The sequence below is a fragment of the Chrysemys picta genome, chromosome 9 (genome assembly GCF_011386835.1).
Source record: "Chrysemys picta bellii isolate R12L10 chromosome 9, ASM1138683v2, whole genome shotgun sequence".
Lineage (NCBI taxonomy): Eukaryota > Metazoa > Chordata > Testudines > Emydidae > Chrysemys > Chrysemys picta.
The window spans coordinates 61,830,242-61,856,136 of NC_088799.1; the positions used below are offsets into that span (position 1 = coordinate 61,830,242).

General features: G+C 45.3%; 1 protein-coding gene across 23 annotated transcripts in view; it reads right to left on the reverse strand.

Moving 5' to 3' along the window:
• Positions 1–25,895, reverse strand: part of AIFM1 (apoptosis inducing factor mitochondria associated 1) — a 37,233-nt gene continuing 11,338 nt past the window's right edge. The window contains exons 2-19 of one of the 23 annotated variants that reach the window (XM_065556349.1): positions 24,816–24,958; positions 23,174–23,301; positions 18,914–19,004; positions 17,816–17,845; positions 16,907–16,936; positions 16,267–16,391; positions 15,994–16,124; positions 15,025–15,115; positions 14,225–14,309; positions 11,390–11,466; positions 8,531–8,639; positions 6,699–6,806; positions 4,600–4,688; positions 4,368–4,508; positions 3,636–3,778; positions 2,100–2,224; positions 728–924; positions 1–253 (exon numbers count right to left, since the gene is read on the reverse strand). In XM_065556349.1, the coding sequence (XP_065412421.1) occupies positions 182–253; positions 728–924; positions 2,100–2,224; positions 3,636–3,778; positions 4,368–4,508; positions 4,600–4,688; positions 6,699–6,806; positions 8,531–8,639; positions 11,390–11,466; positions 14,225–14,309; positions 15,025–15,115; positions 15,994–16,124; positions 16,267–16,391; positions 16,907–16,936; positions 17,816–17,845; positions 18,914–18,950 (1,590 nt within the window). In that variant the 5' untranslated portion in view covers positions 18,951–19,004; positions 23,174–23,301; positions 24,816–24,958 and the 3' untranslated portion in view covers positions 1–181. Of the gene's footprint in view, positions 254–727; positions 925–2,099; positions 2,225–3,635; positions 3,779–4,367; positions 4,509–4,599; positions 4,689–6,698; positions 6,807–8,530; positions 8,640–11,389; positions 11,467–14,224; positions 14,310–15,024; positions 15,116–15,993; positions 16,125–16,266; positions 16,392–16,906; positions 16,940–17,815; positions 17,846–18,913; positions 19,005–23,173; positions 23,302–24,815; positions 24,959–25,895 lie in introns of all 23 variants that reach the window. The other 22 variants (XM_065556348.1, XM_024111696.2, XM_005310916.4 and 19 more) reach the window with 22 other exon arrangements.

Sequence of the window (25,895 nt, forward strand, 5' to 3'; positions counted from 1 at the left end):
TTTAGAAGAATCTGGTTTTATTTACTGGTGCAAATGTTAGAGTTCTAGATTACTGGAAATATTCACAAAGTACTCGGAACACAGAGTCAGCGCTCTGAGGCGGGGCGAGCTCTCAGTCTGCAGCATGTGCGTCCCCACTTACACCGATGCATCCCAGCCAGATGGGTCTTGGAGCAGGGGCTCAATCTTCATGGATGTTGAAGAGCTTTGCTACTTCATTGAGGTCAGCATGCTCCTCTCCATCTTTAATGATCTGAGGAGACAGAAGAGGGCATTGAGGGCTGCACACGCTATGTATGTGGAGTCCACATTTCTAGTTGCCAATAGGGGGTTTCCTACACTTCCTCTGAACCACCTATTACTGGCCACTGCTGGAAACACTATAACTAGGTTAGATGGACCAATGGTCTGGTCTGCTGTGGCAATTCCTATGATCCATTCAAAAAGACAGTCCCCTGGCAAGAAAGAATGTCCGGCAAGGGATAAAGATAGGGTTACTCTCCCTACAAAAATAGCCTGTCTACCTATTTCCCAGTTGGCTTTAAAGACAGGACAAGACATCGCAGGTGAAGGTACATTAGATTCTAGTACTTAGCCACAATTTCCTACTATGAAAATGTATTCTGCTGCTCTGATATGTACGGTTGCTGCCGACACATGCTGCATACATGACACTTGGTGAACTCAAGTGCCCCAACCACTCATCAATAGAAAGGAAACATCTGACCTTTCGAGCAATTGGCATCCTGTTGAAGATGTTCCATAAGACAATTCCCACCACCACTTTATCCCTGATGTAGAAGATGACCCCTTTGCCATAGTCTTCTCCTTGCTTTGGAACTTGAGGTGTTGAGGGAGAGCTGGCAGAGATTGTAATCTCAGAGGCTTCTGCTTCTGTTTCACTTTCTGAGCGGATGCCAGTCCCTACAGCAAAAAAAACCCCACCAAACCCAGGGGAGAGTCGCACACTGGAAATGTCATGCAAGAGTGCAGCTTTTAGTCTGCAAGGCAAAGCCTGCTATAAGAGCTCTGAATTGCCTATCCAGACCATGCCAATAGCTGCAATGTTGCAAAATACAATGCACCACTGTGAAGAGGAGACATGTCCTAGGTGAAATAAGCTTCTTTACACAAGAGAGTCACTTGTTCGTTAAGTGTAGTCTCTAGAAAGTGCCGTACAATTTTGTTTGATATGTAACCATTTGTTTCCAAGACCCTTACTTACTACCTCTGGAATTTTTAGTCTTTAGTGATAAACTTATTCTTGTTTTCAAAGTGCTGTGATGTTAAGCAAAGGGCTGATCCTGAGTGGAATCATGCACACTGGGGTGTACCGTGTTCCTTTGGGAACAGCAGACCTGGTAATTCTGTGAGCAGCCAGAGTCAGGAGCTGGCTATCACAGGGGAACGCTTCAAAGGGACTCAGATGCACCTATTGTTACCCTGCAAGCTAAAGGGCTGGCAGAGCCCAGAGGAAAGTGCTTGGATGGCTAGCAGGGAGCTGGCACCCAGCCAAGCACAAGGCTCCTTGATGTTGGAGGCAGGGATAACAATGTGGTTCTCAGTCCTGGGTATCCCGAGAGCCGTCACAGCAGCATCCCCAGTATTGCTATCCAACAATTTTTATACCAAGGTGAGCCACTAAACTGCATTCCTACATCTCCCCTCCACCCCCAAAACCTTTGGTCAGAGCTCATCCCCTGCAGCAAAATGACCTGCCTTGTGGTGGACGAAGGTTGGACACTGCTTCCTGCATGAGGCAGAGGAGATTCAAGCTGAAACTCTCTATTTTTTGTTTAGACGGAGAATGCTGTCCCCAGATGCACAGATCACTGATCTCAACCTGACCAGAGGAACACCGACATTGCCTAGAACTCAACCACAAGGGTGCTGCTCCCCTCTCCAGAGTGGTGTGGCCAGAAGCACTCTCAAGGCGAGCCAAGTTCAAAGGGCAGGTGTCTCCTGATGCTCAGCCAGCCTGCAGTTCTGAAACCCCTGCCACAGGGGAGTGGAGTGACTGCCTTCAATACATGACATCCTTCCACGTATTACCACCTCTACAGGCAGCTGTACAGCCTCCAGCAACACCGCTCCCCTACCTGACTGCTCCGTTGCAGACTTCGGTGTGTCTTTCGCAGTTGCTTTCGCAAAAACTCCTACAGTGGGCAAGCTACTGTCTACAAGGCCAATGGCTTCATATCCGACGTCAGGGCCCAGGTCACTCCTACCAATAAACAGAAACAGACCGTTGCAGTGTCCCAGTTTGAAACCTTAACTAGCCATTTAACAATCTGATTGATTTAAAAGAAACCTGAGGCCACAGAACATCCAATTTCTCCAGAACAACTTTGTGCCGAGATGGGTTACCTGGTGGGCAGAATACTAGAGGTGCCAGCCAGCACCTGCAGGGGGCTCTGGCTGCACAGCTCTCAATGGACAAGTGTAGATCTAACCCAACAGGGGAGGGGGGGGATGACCTAGCAAACTTGCCTGTTACTTCACAGTGAAATATTGCAATGCACCACCCCTCACAGAGCTACTCAGCAATCAAATGTGCTTCTGGATGGCCAAATACACAGGATCTCCACAGTGAGCGCTATGCCATGGTACGCCGCGGTACCTGGTCTGGCAACACAGCAAAGGACTGGAGAGTAACTTTTAGCCACCACACACTGACAAATGCCGAGCTAGACCCAGTTTGGCTCGCCCGTGGGTTAGTACAGTTAAAATAGAATGCTTGTAGGATGCTGCATGTATTAATCCTACTTAGAACAGCTGCTCCCATGGTACAAGGTAATGTTTAAACATTTGCTCAGACTGTAAATCCCCCCAGGCAGGGGAGAAACATTGCCCAGTGTGAATTACTCATTCACCACAAGAGGTGTTATCCCCTGCCCATCAGGAAGGATTACTGTGTCCAAATGTGTCATTGTGGAATAAGGCCTTGTTGATTGTTTCCCCCACAGCTCTGAGGAGGGGACATGCCCAAGCCCTCATCCCATCACAGCTTGAATGCTGGGGGAAGGGAATAAAAAGGCTTGTTAAGGAGAACTGATTATTCCTTTGCTGCTTGAACTCTGAGGGGCGAGTTTCTTAGCCTAGGCAAGGAGTCCCCAACAGTTGAGCTTGGGTGAGCCCTAAAGGACATCTCAAGTTTTTAATTACAGAAGTTTCTATTATCATTTGGAATGGAAGACTAACTTGTGTGTGTATATTTCCTGCTTTAACCTTGTAAATAACTCATTTCTTTTTCTTAGTTAATAAATCTTTAGTTAGTTCATTACAGTATTAGCTACAAGGGTGGTCTTTGGTGAGAGATCTGGGTGCAACTGACCTGGGTAAGTCCGTTGGGACTGGGAGTAAACTGAATATTATTGTGATTTTTGGTGTAAGGGACTATCTATCACAAAGGCAAGCTTTAGACTGGCGTGCCCAAGGGGACTGTCTGAGACTCCATGGTAAGACTAGTATGTTGGGAGTTCACACTTGTTACTGGAAATCTAATTAAAGAACATACAACCAATCTGGGGCTCGTGCCCTGCTCTGTGACAGTCTGCCCTGAGGCTGACACTCATACTTGTAAGCCACTCCGGACAGCGTGACAAAAGGTATATAGAAAGAGGGAGTAAAACTACCAGAACATTGACTGATGCCAATAAGGCTTAGCAGCTCCTGTCATGTTTTCTCCAGCTAATCTTCCACTCACAACAGCATGATCATGATGCTCCACGCGTCTTCTGCCTAGCTTGATATCGTAGAAGCAGGCAGCATCTCCTGCCTTAAAGAGAGATGCACACAATGAAAAATGGACAAGAGAAAAGGAAAGTTAAAGAGAAAAAGAATGATGGGAGATGTTGCCCAACCATAAAGGGAAAGAAAACAAAGGGTTGCAGGACAGCCTCCGATTTAGCAGGTCTCCATGGCTTCAGCACTTCTGCCAGAACCGGGAAAACTAAGATAGTTTTGTGGTCATGCTGATCACACTTCAAGGAGGTTTGGATTCCCTGCCAAAGGGACCTGTGTGTGTTAACACAGGACTCCTCTGGCATTAGACAAAGAGGTGAGGGGTTACTGGGATATGCCAATTCCTCATGCATTTAGTGCTCATACTTGTCAAGTAGAAGTTTGCACACAGTTCTGACTACAGGAACAAGGTGTGCCAGCGACCGTGCATTAATGAGCTATCTAAGATTGCCGGTAAGGCTCCAGACAGCTTCATTGCTGAGACGCTGCTGCTCTCTACCATTGTCAGCCCACAATTCACCCATTCACCTAAACTGGGTTTGTAATCACAGTTCTACGTACATGCTTATTCACTGCAACATAAACAGCAGATAAAGAAGAATCTTCCACCTGCACACACTTACAACCCAGATGTTGGAGCGTGCCTGCAGCTCTGCATTCACCCTGAACCCTCCAAAATCAGAGTCCACCTCCAGGCCAGCAGACTTTGCTAATTCCACATTGGGCTCCAGGCCCACTGCTGCCACTATGTGATCAGTCTCCACCTGATGGAGACAGAAATTCAGACTGGTTACATTACTGGTTCCTTCTTCACATTGCAAAGTGTCTGGCTCACTACCTGCTCCTAGCATTTACCTTTCTTCCATCCTTCAGTTTAATTATCAGCCGGTTCCCACAGACACAGACGGACTTCACCACAGCATTGGGCATGACATTAACACCCTCTGGAAACAAAACACAGAACACTCAACTGGAGGCCGGGGGAGAAGAGCAGAGATTTCAGAGGAAGCCAAACTGTGTGGTGCAGACATGCAAGCAATGTACCACTTCTTGATTGTACCAGGCAGAATTGCAAATGGCTCAGCAGCTAAGGGACACTGGCTTCTCTTTGTTGTACACAGGATCCACAGAGTCCAGAGTAAAAGTGTGAACAGAAAGGAAACCAACTACAGTAGAGCCTCAGAGTTATGAACTGACCGGTCAACCACACACCTCATTTGGAACTGGAAGTACACAATCAAGGCAGCAGCAGAGACCAAAAAAAAAAAAAAAAAAAGGGCAAATACAATAGTGTTAAATGTACACTAATAAAAAAAAAAAAAAAAGGGAAAGTTAAAAAACATTTGCCAAGGTAATAAAAATGTTTGTGCTTGTTTAATTTAAATTAAGATGGTTAAAAGCAGCATTTTTCTTCTGCATAGTAAAGTTTTAAAGCTGTATTAAGACAATGTTCAGTTGTAAACTTTTGAAAGAACAACCATAACGAGTTGTTCAGAGTTACAAACCATCTCCATTGCCGAGGTGTTTGTAATGCTGAGGTTCCACTATAACGAGTCTGAAGAGGATTGTTTAGAAACACAGGAACTACAGCAACAAGTGACTGACTGTAAGGAGATGCAAATTACATGCACAGAAACATGCAGGGATTGGGTGCTCTGTTTTCCAGTCCTCAGGCACTATAATGGATACATAGGTTAGATATTGCTCCATTCCAGCCAGGTCCACAGACCGTACAAGGGATGTTCCAGGACCAGTGGAAGAGAAGCAGACCAGCCCTGTCAGTCACTATGCCCTGTGGCTAAGCCCCACGCCCAAAAGCCCATTAGCTCTATTCTGCCTCCCTAGCGGGTTGGGTGATCAGTCCACTTCCTTCCTCCATCCCAACCCTCGAGAGAACAAGAACTTATTCTCAATGGAAAATGACAAAGAAGAAAAAAGTACTTCAGACCCTATCAGCTCGGCCTGCTAATCCCGTCAAGTAGGGACAAACAGGGCCTTGTTTGCTCAAGATGGGAGGCTGTGCAAGATGTGTTCCCTCTTCCACAAGTTTTACTCCAGGCTAGATGGCTGAGGCACAAAACGAGAGGCAGAATCCCAGGCTGTGGACGTTGTGTTCGATGCAGCTCAGGAGAGGGGTAGGATGTCAAGTCCTGAAGCCACACTTTGCTCCCAGAATGCTGGGGCGACCTGGCTGCTAGTATTGTTCCTGCCACAAATTAGAACAGCCTCAGGGCAATTACAGAGATCGCCATGGACAGGGTACCCCGACCATGCCCCCTGCACAAATGGTTGGGAGGACAGGTGCCATAGGACCCACCATGCTGGCTCTGTGCTACCCAGGGAATCCTCAAGCAGCCAGGTAAGCCAGCTTTAGGGCTGTTTTGTGCCACCTAAACAGACCAGTTGTTCTAGACAAAACATGTCCTGTTCTGCTCATGGGTTGCCTGGCAGCGAACCTGTGCCTCTTCTGCACCAGAAATCCCCTCTCAGTATTAGGCAAATGCTCAAGCAGGACCCCCTCCTCTGGAGGGAAGGGACATTCCTCAGAGGGGACACAGAGAGGGTCAAAAGTCCAGCCATAGCTCCAGAGCTGCATGCAAAGGAGCGTATGATCAGGTCCAAGTGAGAAGAACCAGCTAAGCCTAAAACCTAATCAGATTAGAGATTCTACAGCACATGCATGAAAGATGGAATCAGTGACACTATCAAAGGTGTCAGTGAGGACATCAATTCCCATGGAAGGAGATGTCTGGCTAAGAGTTCACCGACAAAAAGGTAGAGGCTCTTCGCTGGGGACGAGCTATGAGACGGTAGTGCTCTACCACCAGGAGGGCTGCTGTCATATACTTTACAAGAGTAATACTCGTGAGGATGGATCTACTCTACTGCTCCCACAGGCTACCTTGTAGGAGAAGGAGCTCTGAAGAAAGGAAGGGGTTAAAGAACAGCTTTACCTCTTTTGACTTTGTCTGTTGTCCAGTTGCTCAGATACTCAGGCAGGACCTTGCCCATGTTGCCGTTCTCTGGGAACATCTGAATCACCTCCAGCCCTGTGGCTTGTACTGTGAAGAGACCCAGAGAGCAGCCCCTTTATACCACATGGATAACGAGGAGCTAGGCAAAACTGTTTCTATGCTTGTTTCATGATAGTTTACACTGCTTAGACAAAAGGAGTTCAAGTCCTTTATTACTGCAATTTCCTAGACACAAGTCACTCTAGCCCTGTGTCCTGGCTTCCAGAGTTCGCTTCACAGGTGAGTAACAAAGGAACTGTCTCTGGCCTTTGGAGTCAGACACTGTCTGGATCCCTGACTGGCACCAGCGCACTCTGTGGGATCAGACACTGGATTTACACACAGATTGTGTTTGCCTAAAACAGTCTTAGCGGTGTCCATTTAACTGCCCCAAGGGCGAATTACATCCACACAGAGAGGCCTATTCCTTAGGAGACCTGCAGAAGTTAGGTGAGGAAGATATTCAAGAACGTATGCACACTTGCTAGTGAAAACCCAAACCAGCAGTGTTGGGCTTGTGCTCACAGGCCTTTGGGAGAATTACTGGAGTGGGGCTTCATTTACAAGGCAAACTTGACCTTTCCACAAGGAGCACTGATCTCCAAATGTACTCAAACCTGCCTGCTATTCCAGACAGCAAGCCCACGAGAGCCAGGCTCAAAGAACTGGGAAGCACTTCAAAATACTCTGGGGCCCTGGACTACTGGACCATTAGCTAAGGAGATGTGTGGGGGGCAATGGAGAGCCTCACAAGTCTACCCAGCCAGCCAAGAGTTCATGTGATAATGCACCGGACCACTGCAGGCAGACATCAGACATCTGTTCCACTGGCCAACTGCCTTGACTGGCAGGGAACCCGAGCCCCCGCCTTCCCTTCCCAAAATAAGGCCAGAAGTGGGGGGAGAAGAGGGAAGAATATAATCTGAGGGCTTGTTCAGACGAATATGTAGTTCACAGCAAGTTGGGGTATAAATCTACCCCACACTAGCCTGTTGCACAATGAGCGTCTATGTCAAGGGAGGCCAACCTCTGGCTCCGGAGCTGCATGTGGCTCTTCAGAAGTTAATATGCAGCTCCTTGCATAGGTGCTGACTCAAGGGCTGGAGCTACAGGTGCCAATTTTCCACTGCTCAACCCCAGCCCACGCCCCACTCCACCCCTTACCCCAACGCCCCCAGCCCTTCCCGCCCCCTCCCCTAAGCCTGTTGCACCCTTGCTCCTCACCCCTCCATCCCAGAGGCTCCTGTACTCTGCAAAATAGCTGCTTGGGGTGGGCAGGAGAGATGGGGAGGGAGGGGGAGGTGCTGATCGGTTGGGCTGCTGACAGGTAGGAGGTGCTGGGGATGGTGGTGGTGGGGGACTGATGGGGGCTGCTGATGTATTACTGTGGCTTTTTGGCAATGTACATTGGTAAATTCTGGCTCCTTCTCAGGCTCAGGTTGGCCACCCCTGGTCTATGTGAACCCTGCTGCCATGCACTAAAAGTTCCCTAGTGCACTTTCACCTACCTTACTTTGAAACACAAGTAGGCCAAAGTGCACTGAGGAAGCATTAATTCGCGTCAGCAGGGTCCACTCAGAGAGGCAGGCTAGCAAGGGGTAGAGTCACACCCTAGCTTGCTGCAAACTAAGCATTCGAATAGACAAGCCCTCAGATTTTTCTAGCTTGGGTCTCTCAGGGGTTTCTTGACATATGGCAGTCTCACGTGTCAGGCTCACATGTGCTGCCTCGTGCAAGAGACTGAAGCAAGTGGCCTGGTGCAATCCACTCACCCTTTCTTCCCAGAGCACAGGCCAGCTCACTACCCAAGAAGCCGCCGCCAATAATGGTGATGGACTTGACTTCTCTTGAAATTTTTTCTAGAGCTCTGAAGTCCTCAATCTGTAAGAAGATTTATTTCCATTTCAGATGCCCCAGTCAGTGACAACAGCAGATAGCATTTTGCTCTAGGACCTCCCTCCAAATGATTTGTGAACATGAAGAAATCGGTCCCACACTCTAATTACAGGAAACACTCTCTGGGCTAAGAGTCAGCTGTACATATTTCCCCTTCTGTACTTTCAGCAGTAACTCTTGAATTTCCACTGCAGTCTGATTTGACCCACCTGCAGCGATCCAGAGCACAGAGATCGTTCCCACTCCCAGGGTGAACCATCTCCTCATAACAATTCCCCTCCAGCCAAGAAGCCTAATCCCAATTAATGGTGCTCCAAATGGGCCTCCACATATCACCCTAAAGCAACCAAGAACCATGTTGCTCACGTTCTCCCTTCCCCAGCTGAGTATGCCATCCCCTCCAGGCGCTCAGCAGGAGTTCAGGACTAAAAGCTGGTCTGCCAATCGGTAGCACACAGCACGGCTCCTTATCACTGGTTCAGTGACTGAACTAGAACAGAGCCCCAACTTCCTCCCATTTAGATTTCAAAACACCACCAATGCTGCAGACACAATGCACCTAAACCAGCAAGACCAGCAGTCCACTGAGCCCAGCCTTTCGTCCTCCACCATTCCAGTAGCAGGAAGAGGAGGGACTGCAAACAAACATGGGTATTACTTTTGTACTGTCAACTCTCCACTGAACCACAGACTGACTGCCCTTTCAGTCTATGCCTAGCTATAATTTCATAGAGCATAAGAACACTGGAATTGCATACGGGATCAATCCAAATGTCCAGCATCTTGACTTGACTAGTACCAGATGCCAATAATTTCCTTGTGTCTACACAAGGAAATTTTGTACCTGTTTGCTAGCAATGGTGCAACAGTACCCATACTACCAACAAGGTAAAATGCAGTTGTAGACAAAGCTCAGGCACTTTCATCAGCCTGTCATTAAATCTACAGGTTTAATTCCTTGCTCCATCCTATCCTTTTATTAGTATCCTCTCTGAACTTTTTGATCTCTCCTCTTGAGGAAATCTCTCCATGGTTCTGATCATCTTCATTGCTTTTCCCATCTCTACAGTCTCCAACGAGCTGGGGTGTCCAGAACTGGACAGCATTCCAAGTTGAGGGATGGGGGTGCATCAGTTTATATACTTGCATTATAGTACCTTCCGTTATTGTAGGGGGTCAATCTAAAGAAATTTCTGTTCTGACAATAGGGCTCTACCAAATTCATGGTCCATTTTGGTCAATTTCATGGCCATAGGAATTTAAAAATTGTAAATTTCATGATTTCAGCTATTTAAATCTGAAATTTCAGGGTGTTGTAATTGTAGGAATCCTGACCCAAAAAGGAGTTTTTTGGGGTGGGGTGGGGGGAGCACAAGGTTATTGTAGGGGGGGTTGCGGTAGTGCTACCCTTGCTTCTGTGCTGCTGTTGGTGGCGACACTGCCTTCAGATCTGGGTAGCTGGAGAGTGGCAGCTGCTAGCCAGAATGCTAGCTCTGAAGGCAGAGCCGCCGCCAGCAGCAGCGCAGAAGTAAGGATGACATGGTATGGTATTGCCACTCGTACTTCCGCACTGCTGCTGGCTGTGCTGCCTTCAGAGCTGGGCACCTGGCCAATAGCCACTGCTCTCTGGCCGCTCAGCATTGAAGGCAGTGCAGAAGTAAGGGTGGCAATACCGCGACTTCAATTTGAGAAATGCTGGTCTCCGCCATGAAATCTGCATAGTATAGGGTAAAAGCACACAAAAGATCAGATATCATGGTGGGAGACCAGATTTCACTGTCTGTGACGTGTTTTTCATGACTGTGAATTTGGTAGGGCCCTACTTATTAATCATGCTGCCCTTAATCAAGGAAGAACAGAACTGTATATAGGAAAGGCCTCTGCAAGCAGGGATGGGATACTACCCAGGAGACATACACCATACTGGGGCTAAGGAGAGGGAAGCAAGAGCCAAGGAGGTAACTTTCCATCCCCCACTCACATTTAGTCACCATTGAAACTGAAATTTCTGTGCACTTGCGACTGTCTAACAAAGATAGCTGGTCACGTGGTTAGTGGAATCTTCCTAGACTTTTAAATCCTCTGCTCTAATCCATCTGGGCCAGAGAAGACAAGGGCAGAATGCTTTTGTGCTTACTGCACTGGACTTGGAATCAGTATATCTTGACTCAACCAATATGGCTGTGGGAAAATAATTTACGCTTATTGTGCCTAATTTGTAGTTCCAATCTAATATAAGGATAACCCCACCCTTCCCCTCCTGGGGGTTGGAGGGTGCTCAATTCGTTATTGCTTGTGAAATGCTTGGGAGATATGAGAAAGTCCTATGCAAAGGAAGTGTATAATTACTTGCTACTGCAACCCTAATTTATCTCTTTAAAATCCTGAAGCAAGGGCTCTAATTTCCTGGGGACAAGGTACTGGGATGCTAACACAGCTATCCTGTCAGCTCGCTTGTGGCCAGCAAAGCCGTATGAGGGACCTTCTAGTTACTGACCTTGACCAGTCCCTGATGGGCAAGATCTGTTAAGAATCCGAGTTAGCGCAGAGTTAGCACAGGCTGAGGGTAACAAACCCCATTATGCATCTGACGAAGTGGGCATTCACCCACGAAAGCTTATGCTCCAATACATCTGTTAGTCTTTAAGGTGCCACAGGACTCTCTGTTGCTTTTTACAAACCCCATCATGACAGGCTTTGGAGAGCACACAAGGAAAAAAGCCCCTTGGAATTACCTTGCGGAACAGCGTCAGCCTTTGTTGCACATCTTTCCCTGCTCTCTCGATTGCAGGAAGATTTCTTGGGGAACCACCTGATAATAGGAGGAGACACAACTAGCAACACAACACTCAGATGAGAGCACTAGCCCTCCAGGCAAAGCTGCAGAATCTGGGTTTGGGCTCCTACGGCCGCAGAACTTATTCCACCCCCTGCTCCTCCCCTCCCACCAGACACACTCGTGTACATCTCAACTCTGTTCAAAACACAGGGTTCAGAAGAAATCAATATTGTCAAATGGGACAAGGACAATTGACAAATTCATCAGCGGGTATGAACAACACTAAAGAGCTCAAAATACTGTGCTCTGTTAAGTGTCAAACGTGGCCAAATACAACCCATTTGATGTATTTACACAGCCTTCAGGACATTCAGAACATGCAGAATCTTGGGGTGGGGAGGTCATAAGTTTTCAGCCCTGTTTGTGAAGAAACTTTTCTAAATGTGTCTCAAGTGTAACCAATGCAGGGATGTCTGCCTGAGTCTGCAGACAGCCTGAAACAAGCATTCAGAGGGATGGACTCCCTTGCCCTCCATTAATCTCATTGGGATGTTAACTGTAGCCCATAGAGCACAGGTCCCCAAACTGTGGGGCACACCACCGGTGGGTGGGGGGGTGGGGGGCATGGAGGAAGTGCCACCCACCGGCTCCTCTCCTGACCCTAGCCCCACATCCAGGGCTCCACTCCTGGCCCCGTCCCTGCCCCCAGATGTAGCCCCAGCCTCGACCCTCTTACCCCTATATGTATTCCTCCGTCCCGGAGCCACGTCACCACAGGGTGGGGGGTGGACACAGTGAGGGGTGGTGTGAGGTAAAAAGTTTGGGGACCTCTGCCAAAGAGCTAGCTGTGGTATTTATTTTATTCAGCAGTAACACAAGGAACCTACAGGCCTCTCCCCTGTAAAACATCGGCTTCAGCAGTTAGCGTAAGGCTTGAGGCCTATGAAGTTTGGCACAGGTCAATGGCCTAATGGTCACCCCTAAGTTTTGGGGAACTGGGAACAGAGTGTGTCAGGGGGAAGTTTGTCCATAATGACACCAGCCAACCACAGGAACATGAGCTAACACCAGCTGTAGAGGATGGGAACATCTGCAGATGTCTGACCACAAGAGTGCCATGACAACGAACTGACATATGATAATGAGATCATGAATATACTAACCTATAGGAGAAGGGCACCCCAACATCAATAGGGTGAGGAAATACAAACAAGGAAGAGGGGAGAAACCCCTACTGAATATGCATTACACAGAGTGGCATCAGCATAACCTATTATACAAGTTGTAGCCCATCCTATGTGCGGGGTGAGAAAGAGATGAGAGGTGCCAGGATGATGGCCACTGGAGATGGTGAGGAAGGTGATGGTGATGAAGAAGATAATGGCTAACATTTCAGGTTGTTCTGCAAGGAAGGTGTGAGTCTGTGGATGTTCAGATGGAGAGTCTGTATTATCTCTACCTACCTTGCTGGGTTAGAGAGTTTGGGACTTTGCTAAATGTGTTAAACTACTGTAAATATAGAGGGGCTCCTAAAGTGTGAGTGTTGGAGCTGTGCACATCGGGGCCCCCCCCGAACAGTAATTTTAATAATACTGGGGCTGATTTTGGGACAAGAACCTGTCCAACCTCAGAGTGATAACTGAGAATTCTTAAGTAACCAATATAATACATACATCATCTGTAAATGGGGCTAACTCTAAACCCTTACAATGGCACCCTGAAGGTCAACGTTTAGCCATTTCAGGGCTAACCATTTTAGCGGAAGGGAGTGGAACAGCTTCAGGGAGGAAATTGAAGGGGGAGAAAAAAGAAGGAAAACCAGGAAAGAGGTAGAGAAACTCAGGAAGGAGGATTGGGAAGGAATGGAACACAGGTCAAACAGATGATTTTCCCACTAAGTAACACTAAAGATGGCAAGGTACTGAACAAAGGGGGGGGAGGGATAGCTCAGTGGTTTGAGCATTGGCCTGCTAAATCCAGGGTTGTGAGTTCAATCCTTGAGGGGGCCACTTGGGGATCTGGGGCAAAATCAGTACTTGGTCCTGCTAGTGAAGGCAGGGGGCTGGACTCGATGACCTTTCAAGGTCCCTTCCAGTTCTAGGAGATGGGATATCTCCATTTATGAAATAATAGGTAAGGTAACAACAAACAGTTTAGTTACCACCTTAAGGTCAGTATTCTACACTTACCATGAGGGGTGGGGGGTTGCACAATCATGGGTGATCTGCCATGAACTGTGTCCTAATGTCACACCCTGGCCCACTGACTATGATTCAAAAGGGAATCCAGCCTTCTCCATCAGAAGAGTTTGGCAGCCCGGACTAAGAATCATAGGCTATAGCAGCAATGCCCCACAGAGGGGATTGGAGTTAGATCCTCCCCCTCACTCCTCAGGCAGGCAGGACCTTGAGCCTTGCTTGGCACTCAGCCTTATGTCAGATTTGAAACAAGAACCTCCTTCCCCATATCTTCTCGAGAGTCTCTTCTCAGATTGCTGGGCATGGCTTAGCATGCCTCCCCTGCTGTCCTGTGGCACAGTCAGCGGAGCACGGAGACATCCCATGGTTTCCATGGGATGAGCTGGACTGCACTGGACCAGACAGATTCCCATCAGGCACATCCTTGTCCATGTAACTGTCCTAGACAAGGTTGCTCGGTTCTAGTCCCCATCAGCTGAAGGGTTCTGTATTACCGTCCCAGAGAACAAAGAACCTCCCCAACATGGTGTGTGACATTACCGGCAGCCCAAGAATTAACATGTCAGGGGAAGACGACACACCATGGAACTTACCTGTGGCAATTAAACATTTATCATAGGATATCTGGGTTCCATCATCAAGTTTCACCACATTGCCTCGAACATCCATATGCACCACCTGCAAGGCACAATGCAGAGAGCAGCTCCGGTTTACATGTCCCGTAGGCTCTCTAATCAGTGGGCATAGGTTTACCAGGCAGAGAAGCAGCCACAAAAGATACATTAGCATGAACAAGGTTTCTCTGTAGACGCTCCCTTTTCTGGAGAAAGGAAGCCAGGGAGGGAGCATGGCTTCAGAACTAACAAGAGGTTTTAACTTGGCCGTAGCTCGAAGCTCAGACTGAACCTTCCCTAGGCTTGTTCCTCTTCATGATCAGTGACTCTCAGGGGAATGCAGATCAGGCACCTGCTATGATTCCAGGGACAGACAGGCTCACTGAAACCAAAGGCCATCTGGGCTCAGCTCCCAGGTGTACAGAGGAAGGAATGGCCAGCCAGGTTCAAAGGAAGAGGCCAGGCTCCCTACTCACTCCAACCACGAGACTTGCAAGGAGGCTCCTAAAGCTAACTACGCACACCAGCACAGGGTCAGGTAGTGCTTGGCAGCATCAGTAACACCCCACTGCCATGCTTCAGAACTGGAGCTCCAGCCCAAATGTCTGCACAGCTGTTTTTAGTGCGTACCACGAGCCTGCACCTGTCAACCTGGGCTCAGACTTGCTGCTGCGGGTTTTAAAATGCAGTGTAGACAGACTCTTAGGCTGTAAGCTCTCCTGTTTGTAAAGCACTGTGTAAATGTATGGTGTTGTAACACTGATTAATGCTGTACCAACCTTCTTGCCGCTGAGGACGGCCACTCCACCATTCTCTATATAAGGCAGATCACGAGCAGGTACGTAGAAAGAAGGTGGCTGAAAATATATACTGTAGAGAAAAAAAAGTGTTCCAATATATACAGTATCACTGGTTTTCCCACTTTAGCAGCTACTCAATGACTGGAAGAGCACCCACACATCGAAACGCATACAGGATTTTACAAAGAGAAAAACAACCTCTGATATGTTAACACGCTTCCCTTGCAAATTCCAGAAAGGATTTTGTTTCATAAAACTGGGATGTCTATACTGTTCAAAATCAAGCACTAGTACAGCAATGCTCTGCAATGGAGGAAGCCATACAGCTCTAGTCAAAATTGCACGGAGGTTAGCTTTGCACCACATAATTGCATCAAGTTCTTTATGTTCATTTCTTGGAGGTTATACAGTCCAGCTCCAAAGTGTTCAGTATTTTCCCTGAAGACAGAGAAAGATACAGCTTTAGGGCAACAGTAAGACACTCATGCGCTGCACAGGCACTTCACCATAATGGTCTCCAGCACTGCAACATCCTAGGTTTATAGTCTGTTGCTTGGTGCTTCCAATTGACAAGTCTGTGCACAATCTCAGCATTTAAAGCCAGGGACTAGATGCAGTCAGTGTACATAGTGAACTAAGCAGCTCAACAGTGCAGCTTGCAGCTGTTATCTTCAGTACGAAGATGTAACTCTTGAAAACTACATGTACCAGCACAGAGTGCTCCTTGAGCAGTCTAGCCACAATGCATGGTGGGATATGTATTCTCAATAGGCTGTCCATCCATAGTGAAGATAAGTGCATGGAAATATGCTCAATTTTAAGCCCGGAGGTCTTCACGCACCTAAGCAGGCTGCCAATGACTTACAGGTGAGCATAGTTTGGTCACTCAAAATGACATTAAGCAATTAATTCAATTCCCATTAATCACTGCATGCAGATGGCACATACCTTCTCTCTTTGCCATTCCACTGTTTGAATCGCAGAGTCTCTGTGACATTCGGATCCTCTGAAAACCACAGTTCTTTGGAAAGAGGAGGACGCATATATGGCAAGTCAGGATCTTCAGAAACAATCAGCACCTTTAACGTGGGAAATCATTAACAACCTCAACTATGTTTACAAGTTGAGAATGGCAGAATGAAATGTACAAGCTCTAAAGGGAGCATATCATCTGGCTTTAGACATGCCCCACTCTAGAGCAGAGCTGTGCACATCCCTTACCCTAGCCCCAGGATCACGAGCCCGAATGGATCGAGCAGCAGCAAAAGCAGCAGTGCCTCCACCAATTAGCAGAAAAGGAGCATGGGATGGACATTCAGGGCGAGCACTTGGATCTGTCTCTGGAGCTGCAAAGCAACATATCAGACAGCCTGCTGTGAATACAGCAACAAAGCTCCACCAGGAACACTGCCTGCCCCCAAACAGCAAAGGGATAACATTCACCCTTGAAAGAATCATGACATCCTTTTGCATTTCAAATACTGGTAACTCTCTTTGGTGGGCTGCTGTCCCTTAGATATTCACTAAAGGTTGCTCTTTCCCATCTCCTCACCCAGAGGGCTGCTTCTCAAATCCCACATGACATTCTGGGAGACGCTACCCTCACCAAGGAACAGCCTGAAACAATGAAGGACTCAAGGTGTAGTTAGCATCAGAAGAGATACTATGGAAAAACTGCTTCTTAACTCCGCATACCTAGCTCCCTGTACGTGCCAGTCAGGCCTGCTAAGTTTAGTGACTAAATCAAGTTTTTACCCAGTTACCCTGCAGAGCCAACACATCTAAGGCACAGCAGAGGATTCTGGACAGAACAAAAGAATCCAATAAGATAGCGTCTGTTGTCGGGCTTGTGCTCACTCACCTCCCTGCTCAGCTGTTGTCAACCCCTGCTCTGCTATTTAAAAAAAAAAAAAGAGAGTTAGTTAAAGGAACCTGCATAATGAGGCTGAACTAGAACTGCATTGGGACATCCTGTTACTAGGCATTAAATGGAGTTGCTTACTCATTTGAGCATTGCTACTGTACTTAGCGGCAGACTGCTATTCAAATGTTCATCAAGGCTCCTGTTATATTTAGAACACCTCCATTAAAAAAAGCTCTGCTTAAATTCACATAGCTGGGTGAAGTGGCTGCAGCATATTCAAGGACCCACAAAGCTTATTGTTGGCACTCAACATGCAACTTTAAAAGCTTCAGGTAAGACAAACATTCTCCTTATAGCTCAGGATAGTAGTTTATTCCAGACAAAGCATCAAAGATTCAATGTCTTTGAACCTTACAGGATCAAACAACTGGTTAATGCTGAGCAAGTGAAGTACTGCAACATCTGTGTAAGTCACACAGCCTGCAAAATGCTCAAACACCAGGGAGATGAGGCCACTAAAGCAGCACTTGATCCTGGTAATATCCTAGCACTTAACATAGAGACATGTTTGAAAGATGCCAAATTCCAAGTGGCTGCTTTAAATCTTTGATGTAGGAAATCTTTACATTTTAAAACCAGAATCACTTAAAGGCAGGATCAAAATTTCGCTCTTGCATTTAGTGCACAGCTTGCAAGTAATCCAAATACATGGAATACTTGAAACCACCAGGAAAAAATCCTGGGGGATGTTTTCTTTTACTCATATATTGAGATGGAGACCAGCTCATAGGAATGTGTTTCTCCAACACACATTCAAACCCTGTTTTAAGGAACATTTGACTATCCTGCATACAGAAATAAAACCGAGTTCAGAGTTTTCAGGGCGATTCCTGGATTCCTTCTCACCTGTTGTGGCCTGGGAGGCAGCACCCATTTCTGGAAGAGACAAGATACTAGACTTAATTCAGCATGATGCAAACTAACAAGAATGCACTTGGGAAGCCACAATTCAGAGTTAATCTCTGGATTCCTCAGGATCAGCAAGCTCCCCTCAATGAAGGTGGTAGAGCTTCTAGTAACAACCTCTGTCATTAGACTGCTGTTCCAACATTTAACCTAGAGAGTTCTCCCCCCCAACCCCAGCTCTGGCTTAGATCTGCTGTGGTCCAAGTTATTGGTCTCAATACCAGGGTAACTGGTGAAATTCGTTGACCTGTGCGACCAGATGATCTAATGGTATCTTCTGGCTGTAATCTACAAATCCTCCAAAATGCAGTGAATCAACAACTTTTTCTTCCTATTGGTTTCATAAGAGAGCACCTCTCATGAACCTACCTCTCACTGCCCAGGACCCACAGTCCCCATTGGCCAGTTCTCAAGAGGTTTCATTCTTTGGCCCAGAAGAAGTCTACGGACCACAGTTTTGAGAAGTGATGCTCTAAAAGATGTGCAGGGGCCTTTGTGTCAAGCTGCCATTTCAGCAGCAGTTGGAGACACTTGACAGTATAAAAATTAAACTGGGAAATGTAATTGTGCAAATATAGTTTCTGAAATGGAAAGTGAGTTGGAAGTGTCTCTTGGACCACAAAGTGCTGCTGGGTTCACAAAGTGATGGAAGGGGATGATCTACAAATTCCAGGAAACATGAAATATGGTTAAGCTTTTTTTTTTTTTTTTTTTAAACAGTGCTACCAGATGGCCAAGAAAAGGTGTTTAGAAACTTCCCTATGCTTTCCTCTTGCCCTTTTACAGAGAGCCATTTGGACGGCTAGCGCCACTGTGCATGCTTGAAAGCACAAGGCTGAGTGTACCAAAGGCTTACACACCAACGGGTGACAAGTGCTCTCCTGTCCTAGCCTAGTGCTACCTTGGGCTTTGAAGAGTGTTTTGTCCAGTCTAGTTTTAGATGTCCCAAGTGATCATGATCACTTTTAAGAAAAACCCTTTCTTCTGAGACTCTAAAAACTGGGATATAGCTCGTAGCTATGATAGGCTATTACACACCAGAGGTGGACTTCACATCTTGGGATTTCATAGCCATTGCTTCGATGCGGTCATTGAATCTCTCTTTGTCTTCTTTCAGCGTCTTGTACACCTGGAGAGGAGAAAAGTGGATGGCAGTTACGCATCTACCATGTGCATATCACTGCATCAATTTAACATTGTGCTTCAACTCATTGATAGGCTTTTGTCCACTCTGCTCACTCAGAAGAGCCATCAATTAAACAAATGAAGCAAAATGGAGCTCATTGTTAAAAGAGAACACATGCGTGTGTAGGTAAGTCTACAAAATAATGCATGTAGCTAAGGAATCTCAGATTTTTCCACTGTTCTATTCATGAGATGAAGCATCTCCACTGTCTGGGTACATTCCTAATCATGGACTGAGAATTTCTGCAGATGTCTGGGAGTCGGGCTGAAGATTTGTTCCAAGATGGACTGTATTGTATGGGCCTTGCCACAAAGGCAACACAACCAATACAAAAAGAACGAGGAGTACTTGTGGCACCTTAGAGACTAACAAATTTATTTGAGCATAAGCTTTCGTGGGCTAAAACCCACTTCATCAGATGCATGCAGTGGAAGACACAGTAGGAAAATATATATACACAGAGAACATGAAAAAATGGGTGTTGCCATACCAACTGTAACAAGGGTAATTAATTAAGGTGAGCTATTATCAGCAGAAGAAAAAAAACTTTTGTAGTGATAATCAGGATGGCCCATTTCCAACCATTGACAAGAAGGTGCGAGTAACAGTAGGGAGGAAAAAAATAGCGTGGGAAAACAGTTTTATTGTGTGTAATGACCCATCCACTCCCAGTCTTTATTCAAGCCTAATTTAATGGTGTCTAGTTTGCAAATTAATTCCAATTCTGCAGTTTCTCATTGGAGTCTGTTTTGAATTTTTTTTTGTTGGAGTATTGTGACTTTGAGATCTGTAGTTGAGTGACCAGCGAGGTTGAAGTGTTCTCTGACTGTTTTTTGAACGTTATAATTCTTGACATCAATACAGACTGCCTCTAGGCTCTTTGCAAGGGTAGGCCATGGCAGGACAAGTGACTGGGTCTGCAGAAAGCTATTCTGGAGCAGAGAAGGAAGACAGGATGTACACAAAGCTGCAGCAAGAAAAAGCAGACAGAAAGCAAAGCAGCTCCCAAGTGCACAGCAGAAGAGCACAGCAGAGCCTGGACTAGCTGGATAGGGCTCTAAAGCGGCAAGCCAGAGTCTAACTGGGGAAGATGGCAACGACTGCTGAGTAGGACCATTCATATCTATGATGGAGAAGACCCTTGAGCATGGAACAGAGTTGGGAGATGCCAGGAGACGGCTGCCTTGTAACCCCCCTCATTTTTGTTCTCTATTTGGAAAGAGAAAGAGGAGAAATTCTGGCTGGAGAACTGCAACATGTATTCTAAGCCAATGGGGTGAAGGAAGAGGACAACAAGGTGATGTTTTTTTCCTTGCTTGTGGAGAGAGATTGCTCAGTTAGAGATGGAAGAACACAATGAAACAAAAAAATTCACTGTCTTCAGAGGAGGAGTGAAATATTCACGCTGTCCCCAAATACTGTAACGCCTACACATTTAACGCTAGAGTCCCAAGTCATCTAAATCCGTCTAGTGGCTTACTACCTGTAAAAATCAGCACCACAAAAAGCATAGGTACTGAGAGTTTGATCTTCTACAACAGGAATGATACTGTGATTAAAGAATATTGGTGAAGCAGCAAAGATGCCCAACTTTGACAGAGCTAAATCCTTGATTCATGGTCTTAACAAGGCAAAAATAGAGTACGGTCTCATTTAGGAGAAAACATTGGGTGAAGACCTGGCAGCATGACTGGCTTGGAATGTGCAATGGTCCCTATCAGTTAGCACTTGGGAGTCATTGTGAGTCTCAAGGAGGGAGAAAAGTATTTTTATAGTTCTTGGAGGAAAGACAAAATCTTCCAGAAAAAGCAGAGATCCAAGGAACTACTTGAGTCCCAAGACAAGGAAAACTTGTAGGGAATTGAGCCTTGTGTAGGCTAGCACTTAAAGGCATGAGGTTAGCAAGTTGAAATCACACCTCTTTAAATCCTAGTCTAGACAAAGGCCTTGGAGGCTCTGAAATAACTTAACTGTCTTGGCTTAGAAAAGAATTCACATGAGATCTTTTAAATGTTTCTCAGACACTTCTAGGGTCTGCTGCTAAGATGTCAGTGTCAGCACATCCATGCAATGGAACATGGATTTTTGTCAGGAACTTGATACTAAACACCTGGAACCTCTTTCAGCTGAACACCTTTCCCCACAGGGATTTCCTGAGAAGTCAGCCTGGAATATGTGGAGACCTGAGGAAAAGGATAGGTGAGCACAGACTGTATTCTGGGAGACTTTTATTCAGAGAACATATATGGAGGATATATTCCAAAACCAGTTTTCAAAAACCTCTCATGTGCATGGGGAGTGGAAGAGAAAGGGACATTCTGGAAGTGGATCATAGCAAGGTATTCCCCCACACCCACCCACTCCCCACCAGATAGCTAATAAATAAAAGGGAAGCACATTAACTGTCTGAAGGTATTGCCTAGCCTTGTGTGATTACGTAAATCCCACATGCACTGCATCTCTCATAATGCTCTAAGGAAAAGCAACTGCTAAAATTTAACATACAATAATTAGACACCATGGTTTGGACCCTTCTCAGAGGGCATTAAAATTGCATACAAACTTGGATCTTTTCAACGTGCAATGTGCCAGTCAGGGCAACTAAAGCTGCAACAGCAAAAAACAAATGACACTGAAGACATTTAACAGTTTATTAGCAAAATATTACATGATCCAAACTCTGTTTAAACTGAAGTTAACAAGCCTCTTGATGTTTTGGCATCTCTCCTACTGCCTAGACAGTTCAAACTTTACTTATCTCCGAGATTAAGCTTTGCATAGTGAAGCAAAGTAAGGTAAAGTCTCAAATGAAATCCAAATTATTTCAACCTTAATGCAGAACATGAATAAAAAGCAGAGGCAGACAAAAGCATATCTCTGGGATAGAAGCAAAACTTCAAGCATAATAGAAGTACTGTTTAAGAAGAATTAGCATAAAACATTTCATACTGTTACTTGTAATCAATTGTACAAACCCAAGGTTTGTAAACCTACCTCTGTGTTTTAGAGAGAGGTAGAATAGTGTGAAGTTGAGAAATGAGTTAAAAAAGAAGCATACAACAAATCAAAATCTGACCATTTAGGAAAGCAGATACATATAGGTACACATATTAGATCGAACTATTTCAGGCACTACCTCTGGATAGGTTTTCCAAAGGGACACTGCTAAGTACTTATAATAAAAAAACAAAGCTACTCTCTTAGCTATTTGACAGAAGTGCTTTATTTAATGCTCCTTCTGTAGCATGATTACAAAGGTAGGTAAATGAATTGCCCCCCTTTTTCTAATGGAGCTTGAAGTTAGTGGGTTACTTCCTTATTTGTAAGCTTGGAAGGATTAGATCATCAGTAAATGTTGGTAAACGTCAATTTCACCACACATGCAACCAAAGAAAAAGTATGTCCATAGATAACTGAAATATACAGATAGGCAAAGACAAATGCTGCTTGAGAACTATGAGTCTGATTTAAGGATATTTACTTTGTATACTTTGATGGAATGTTGACAACTTGTGTTTTAACATATATATAAGTTTTAATTTTTGAATATCAATATCTATCATTAAGAAAAATATTGTCTGGGCACCCCATAATTTTGCACAACTGAAAATCTGAAATGACAAAAATTGGGGAAAAAATACTTAAAAATAAAAATGTATATTATTGGTCAAAATTATAAAAAATGAAAATCAAATTTTGCAAAGCCTATTTATTTGTACACCAGCTCAATGATGTCAACATAAATCTGGTAATGTGACTTGTTAATTAACTTTGCTTCCCTGCTGGCTATGAAGAAAAGCAAAAGACACAATCAGTCCTACACAAGCTCTGGCTATTTTGACTTTAGATATTCAGTGTCAAAAAATTAAACTCAGCAGGAAGTTTCCCCATCAGAGACTTGAATTGTGTGGACAGATCAAATTTGGAGTTGTATACTATTTGACAATGTCCCTTTAAATAAAACCCCAGAGAGGACACTTATCATAGGATTTAGTTAAGTTATTATATGACTAACTTGATATTAGACATATGACAGGCACAAAGATTTAAATCATGCCATGGTATCCCCCACCCACCCGCCCACTAAAATGCATTTAGTTCAAGCATCTTACATAAGCTCCTGCCCCAGTGACTGTTCCTCCTACAATTAAGTAGTATACTAGGTTGTTGCCATCTTTCCCAGGAACACCTGTAGACGTTAGAGATCTAGATGGGGGTCTTAGATGATGACACTGCAAAACTGTAGGTGAAGACAGGCAATGAAAGAAAAGAGAAGGAAAGAGTACTGAATATTAATGAGGACACTTCATCACACAGCTCTTGGCAAAGCAGGGTTCGTTTTCAGTTACCTTGTTGGTCAAAAGAAGTGTGGCTAATACATATTTATCATTTCAGGACTTAAATACTATGAAAGCCTCTTCCCTTTCTTATGGGCATATTCATTTCAAAGTGGACATAACATCTTCTAACCAGAAAGGCTCCGCTCTGATGCAATGTCTGCTTTCCTGTGTGCAGCTGGGGAAGGAGATGGGTATGTGTATCTCTCAAGGAACATCAGTTCACACGCCGGACTCACTTTATAGTTCGAGTCTGATTTTTACTGAAGTTTTCCAGCAGGAAAGGAGACTAGGCAGGCAAGCAGCTTACCCCCCAGGCCACACGCTTGTTCTAATGTGGAAAAACCATGGACATGGGTCTTACTGTTCCCAGCCCCTTGTTCTAACAACTTTTCCACAGTATTTCCTTGCTAAATAAGTCCTCCTAGAGGAGCACACAATTTAACACGTGGTTCTACTCCCCAAGGAAGCTTTTTCACATTCAGGAAGTTCCTGAATGGCAGACTTATTTATTCTAAAATTTGATGGGGAGAATTATTTCTGACCTTTCCCCATTTAGGTGTTCTACTTCCTGGCTGCAGATCCATGACAGAGGTCAGATCACATTTGCCAGGCAGTTGGAGCTGGCATCTCTGAATTGGGGAGGAGGGTGGCAGAGCACACCTGAGAGCCAAAGGAATAGGTAAACCACATTTCTCCCCCAAATTTAACAAACAAAAGTTCTATTTCCCAGGCTCCCCATCTATGTGAAGAGTTTCATTAGGGCAATAGCCACACTAAGTATTTGGAATACTTGTGTTTGATGTTTTAAATCAAGACTATCAACTGTAGATAAAAACATACACAATGCTTCTCTGTAAGAAACAGAACTTCAAAGGAGTAGATTCATATTCCTTAAAATGGAACTTCTCCATTACCAAACGCTATTTGTGTCTTAATTCACTTTGCCTTAGAACCTGATTTACCACCTCAGCCTGGCTGAACCATTTTGCTCTTTTTCTATTACATAAAGGGAGGTTAAAAGAGGTCTATAAATATCAGACTGGGACAAATGCAGAAGTTAAACTTAGAAATTAAAAAAGAAATTTGGCAAGCAATGGCCTGATTAAGTTTGTTGCTCAAAGGATAAACCATCAGAACTATGTTCTAATTATCACATACAAGAGAGACAGACAGAGCTGTGGTTAATCACAGGATATAGAAAATAATGTTTTTCTAGTAAAGATAAAAGGTAACTGAAATGACAAGAGAAAATACTGGTTAATTTGCAGCCAGTTCCAGTTTGGACATCAGATTCCTAGGAAGTTTTCCAAAGCAGGAAAGAACAGCAGAGGTAAGAGGCAAAGGAGGCAAGAGAAAGTAATCATTTAACAGGAGCTGTGTTGCAACTTCTTTCATGAACCGCCTTTCTACTTACATATGCACCTGCTCCTAAGGTTGATAAGCCCACAATAAGGACAAAAACAGAACTATCGCCTTTGCCCCCAGGTGCACCAGAGCTAGCCATTTGTCTGCTCATCTGTAGTTTTAAGGGAACATTCCATCGCTGCAACAAGTTGCCTAAGGAACACAATGTTTTTAAACAAAACACAAAGTATTGTCAATACATAGTAATATTTTAAGGTATAAAGTAATTAACTGTATTATAAAGCCAAGTAAATCAGCTACTTGTTTGAAGAGCCCAACACCACATTTGACTGACCCTAGTGAATTACTTTGTGCTAAAGCGAGACTACTACACTAAGTTTGAGATCCCACCTCCCCTCCTTCAACAGCAGAAAATGGAACTGCTACTGTACTCAGTCTTTGGAATTTGTATTCAAACTTCCCTCACAGCCCCCCGTTATTGAATACAGTACTGCCCAAATAGCTTGTTCACAGGAGAGGAATTTCCAGCACAGTTTAGACCCTGTCCATACTGGGATCAAACTCTTAGCTGCAACTGTGTTTGCACATGCTGGGGGTCAGCAGGGTTCCCCTGCAACCGGTGAGTATTTCTGTGAGAAGTCAAGCTTCCCCCTGAGCTCTCTAACAACTTATAGATGGTTCTAAGGCCTGGTCTACATGCCAAAGTTAGGTCGATGCAAGTCACCTTGTGTCAACTTATTTGTGCATGTGTCTACCTTTAAATTAGTCTCCAGCTGACATCAGCACCCCGTTACAGTGACATAGTAAGACCACCTCCCAGTGTTGAGCCATGGTTGAACTACTGAGGTTGATGGCACTGCATGAACCATGTTGACCCTAACAGTCCTCCATCAGCTATCCCACAATTCCCCATTCCCTGCAACAGTGATCACCCTGGTCACAATTGTAAACTCCACTGACCAGGGGTCAGAGACTGAAAGCCACCACCCTTAAAGCCCCCTGCATATTTCTGAAATGCCTTTTCCTGATAGCCCACCTTGGCAAGTATACCTAGCAGCTCCCCTTGCTCTATGCAACTGCCCAACCAACCATGCTGGCTCCATGCGCCAGAGCCACTCCTGACTGGAGT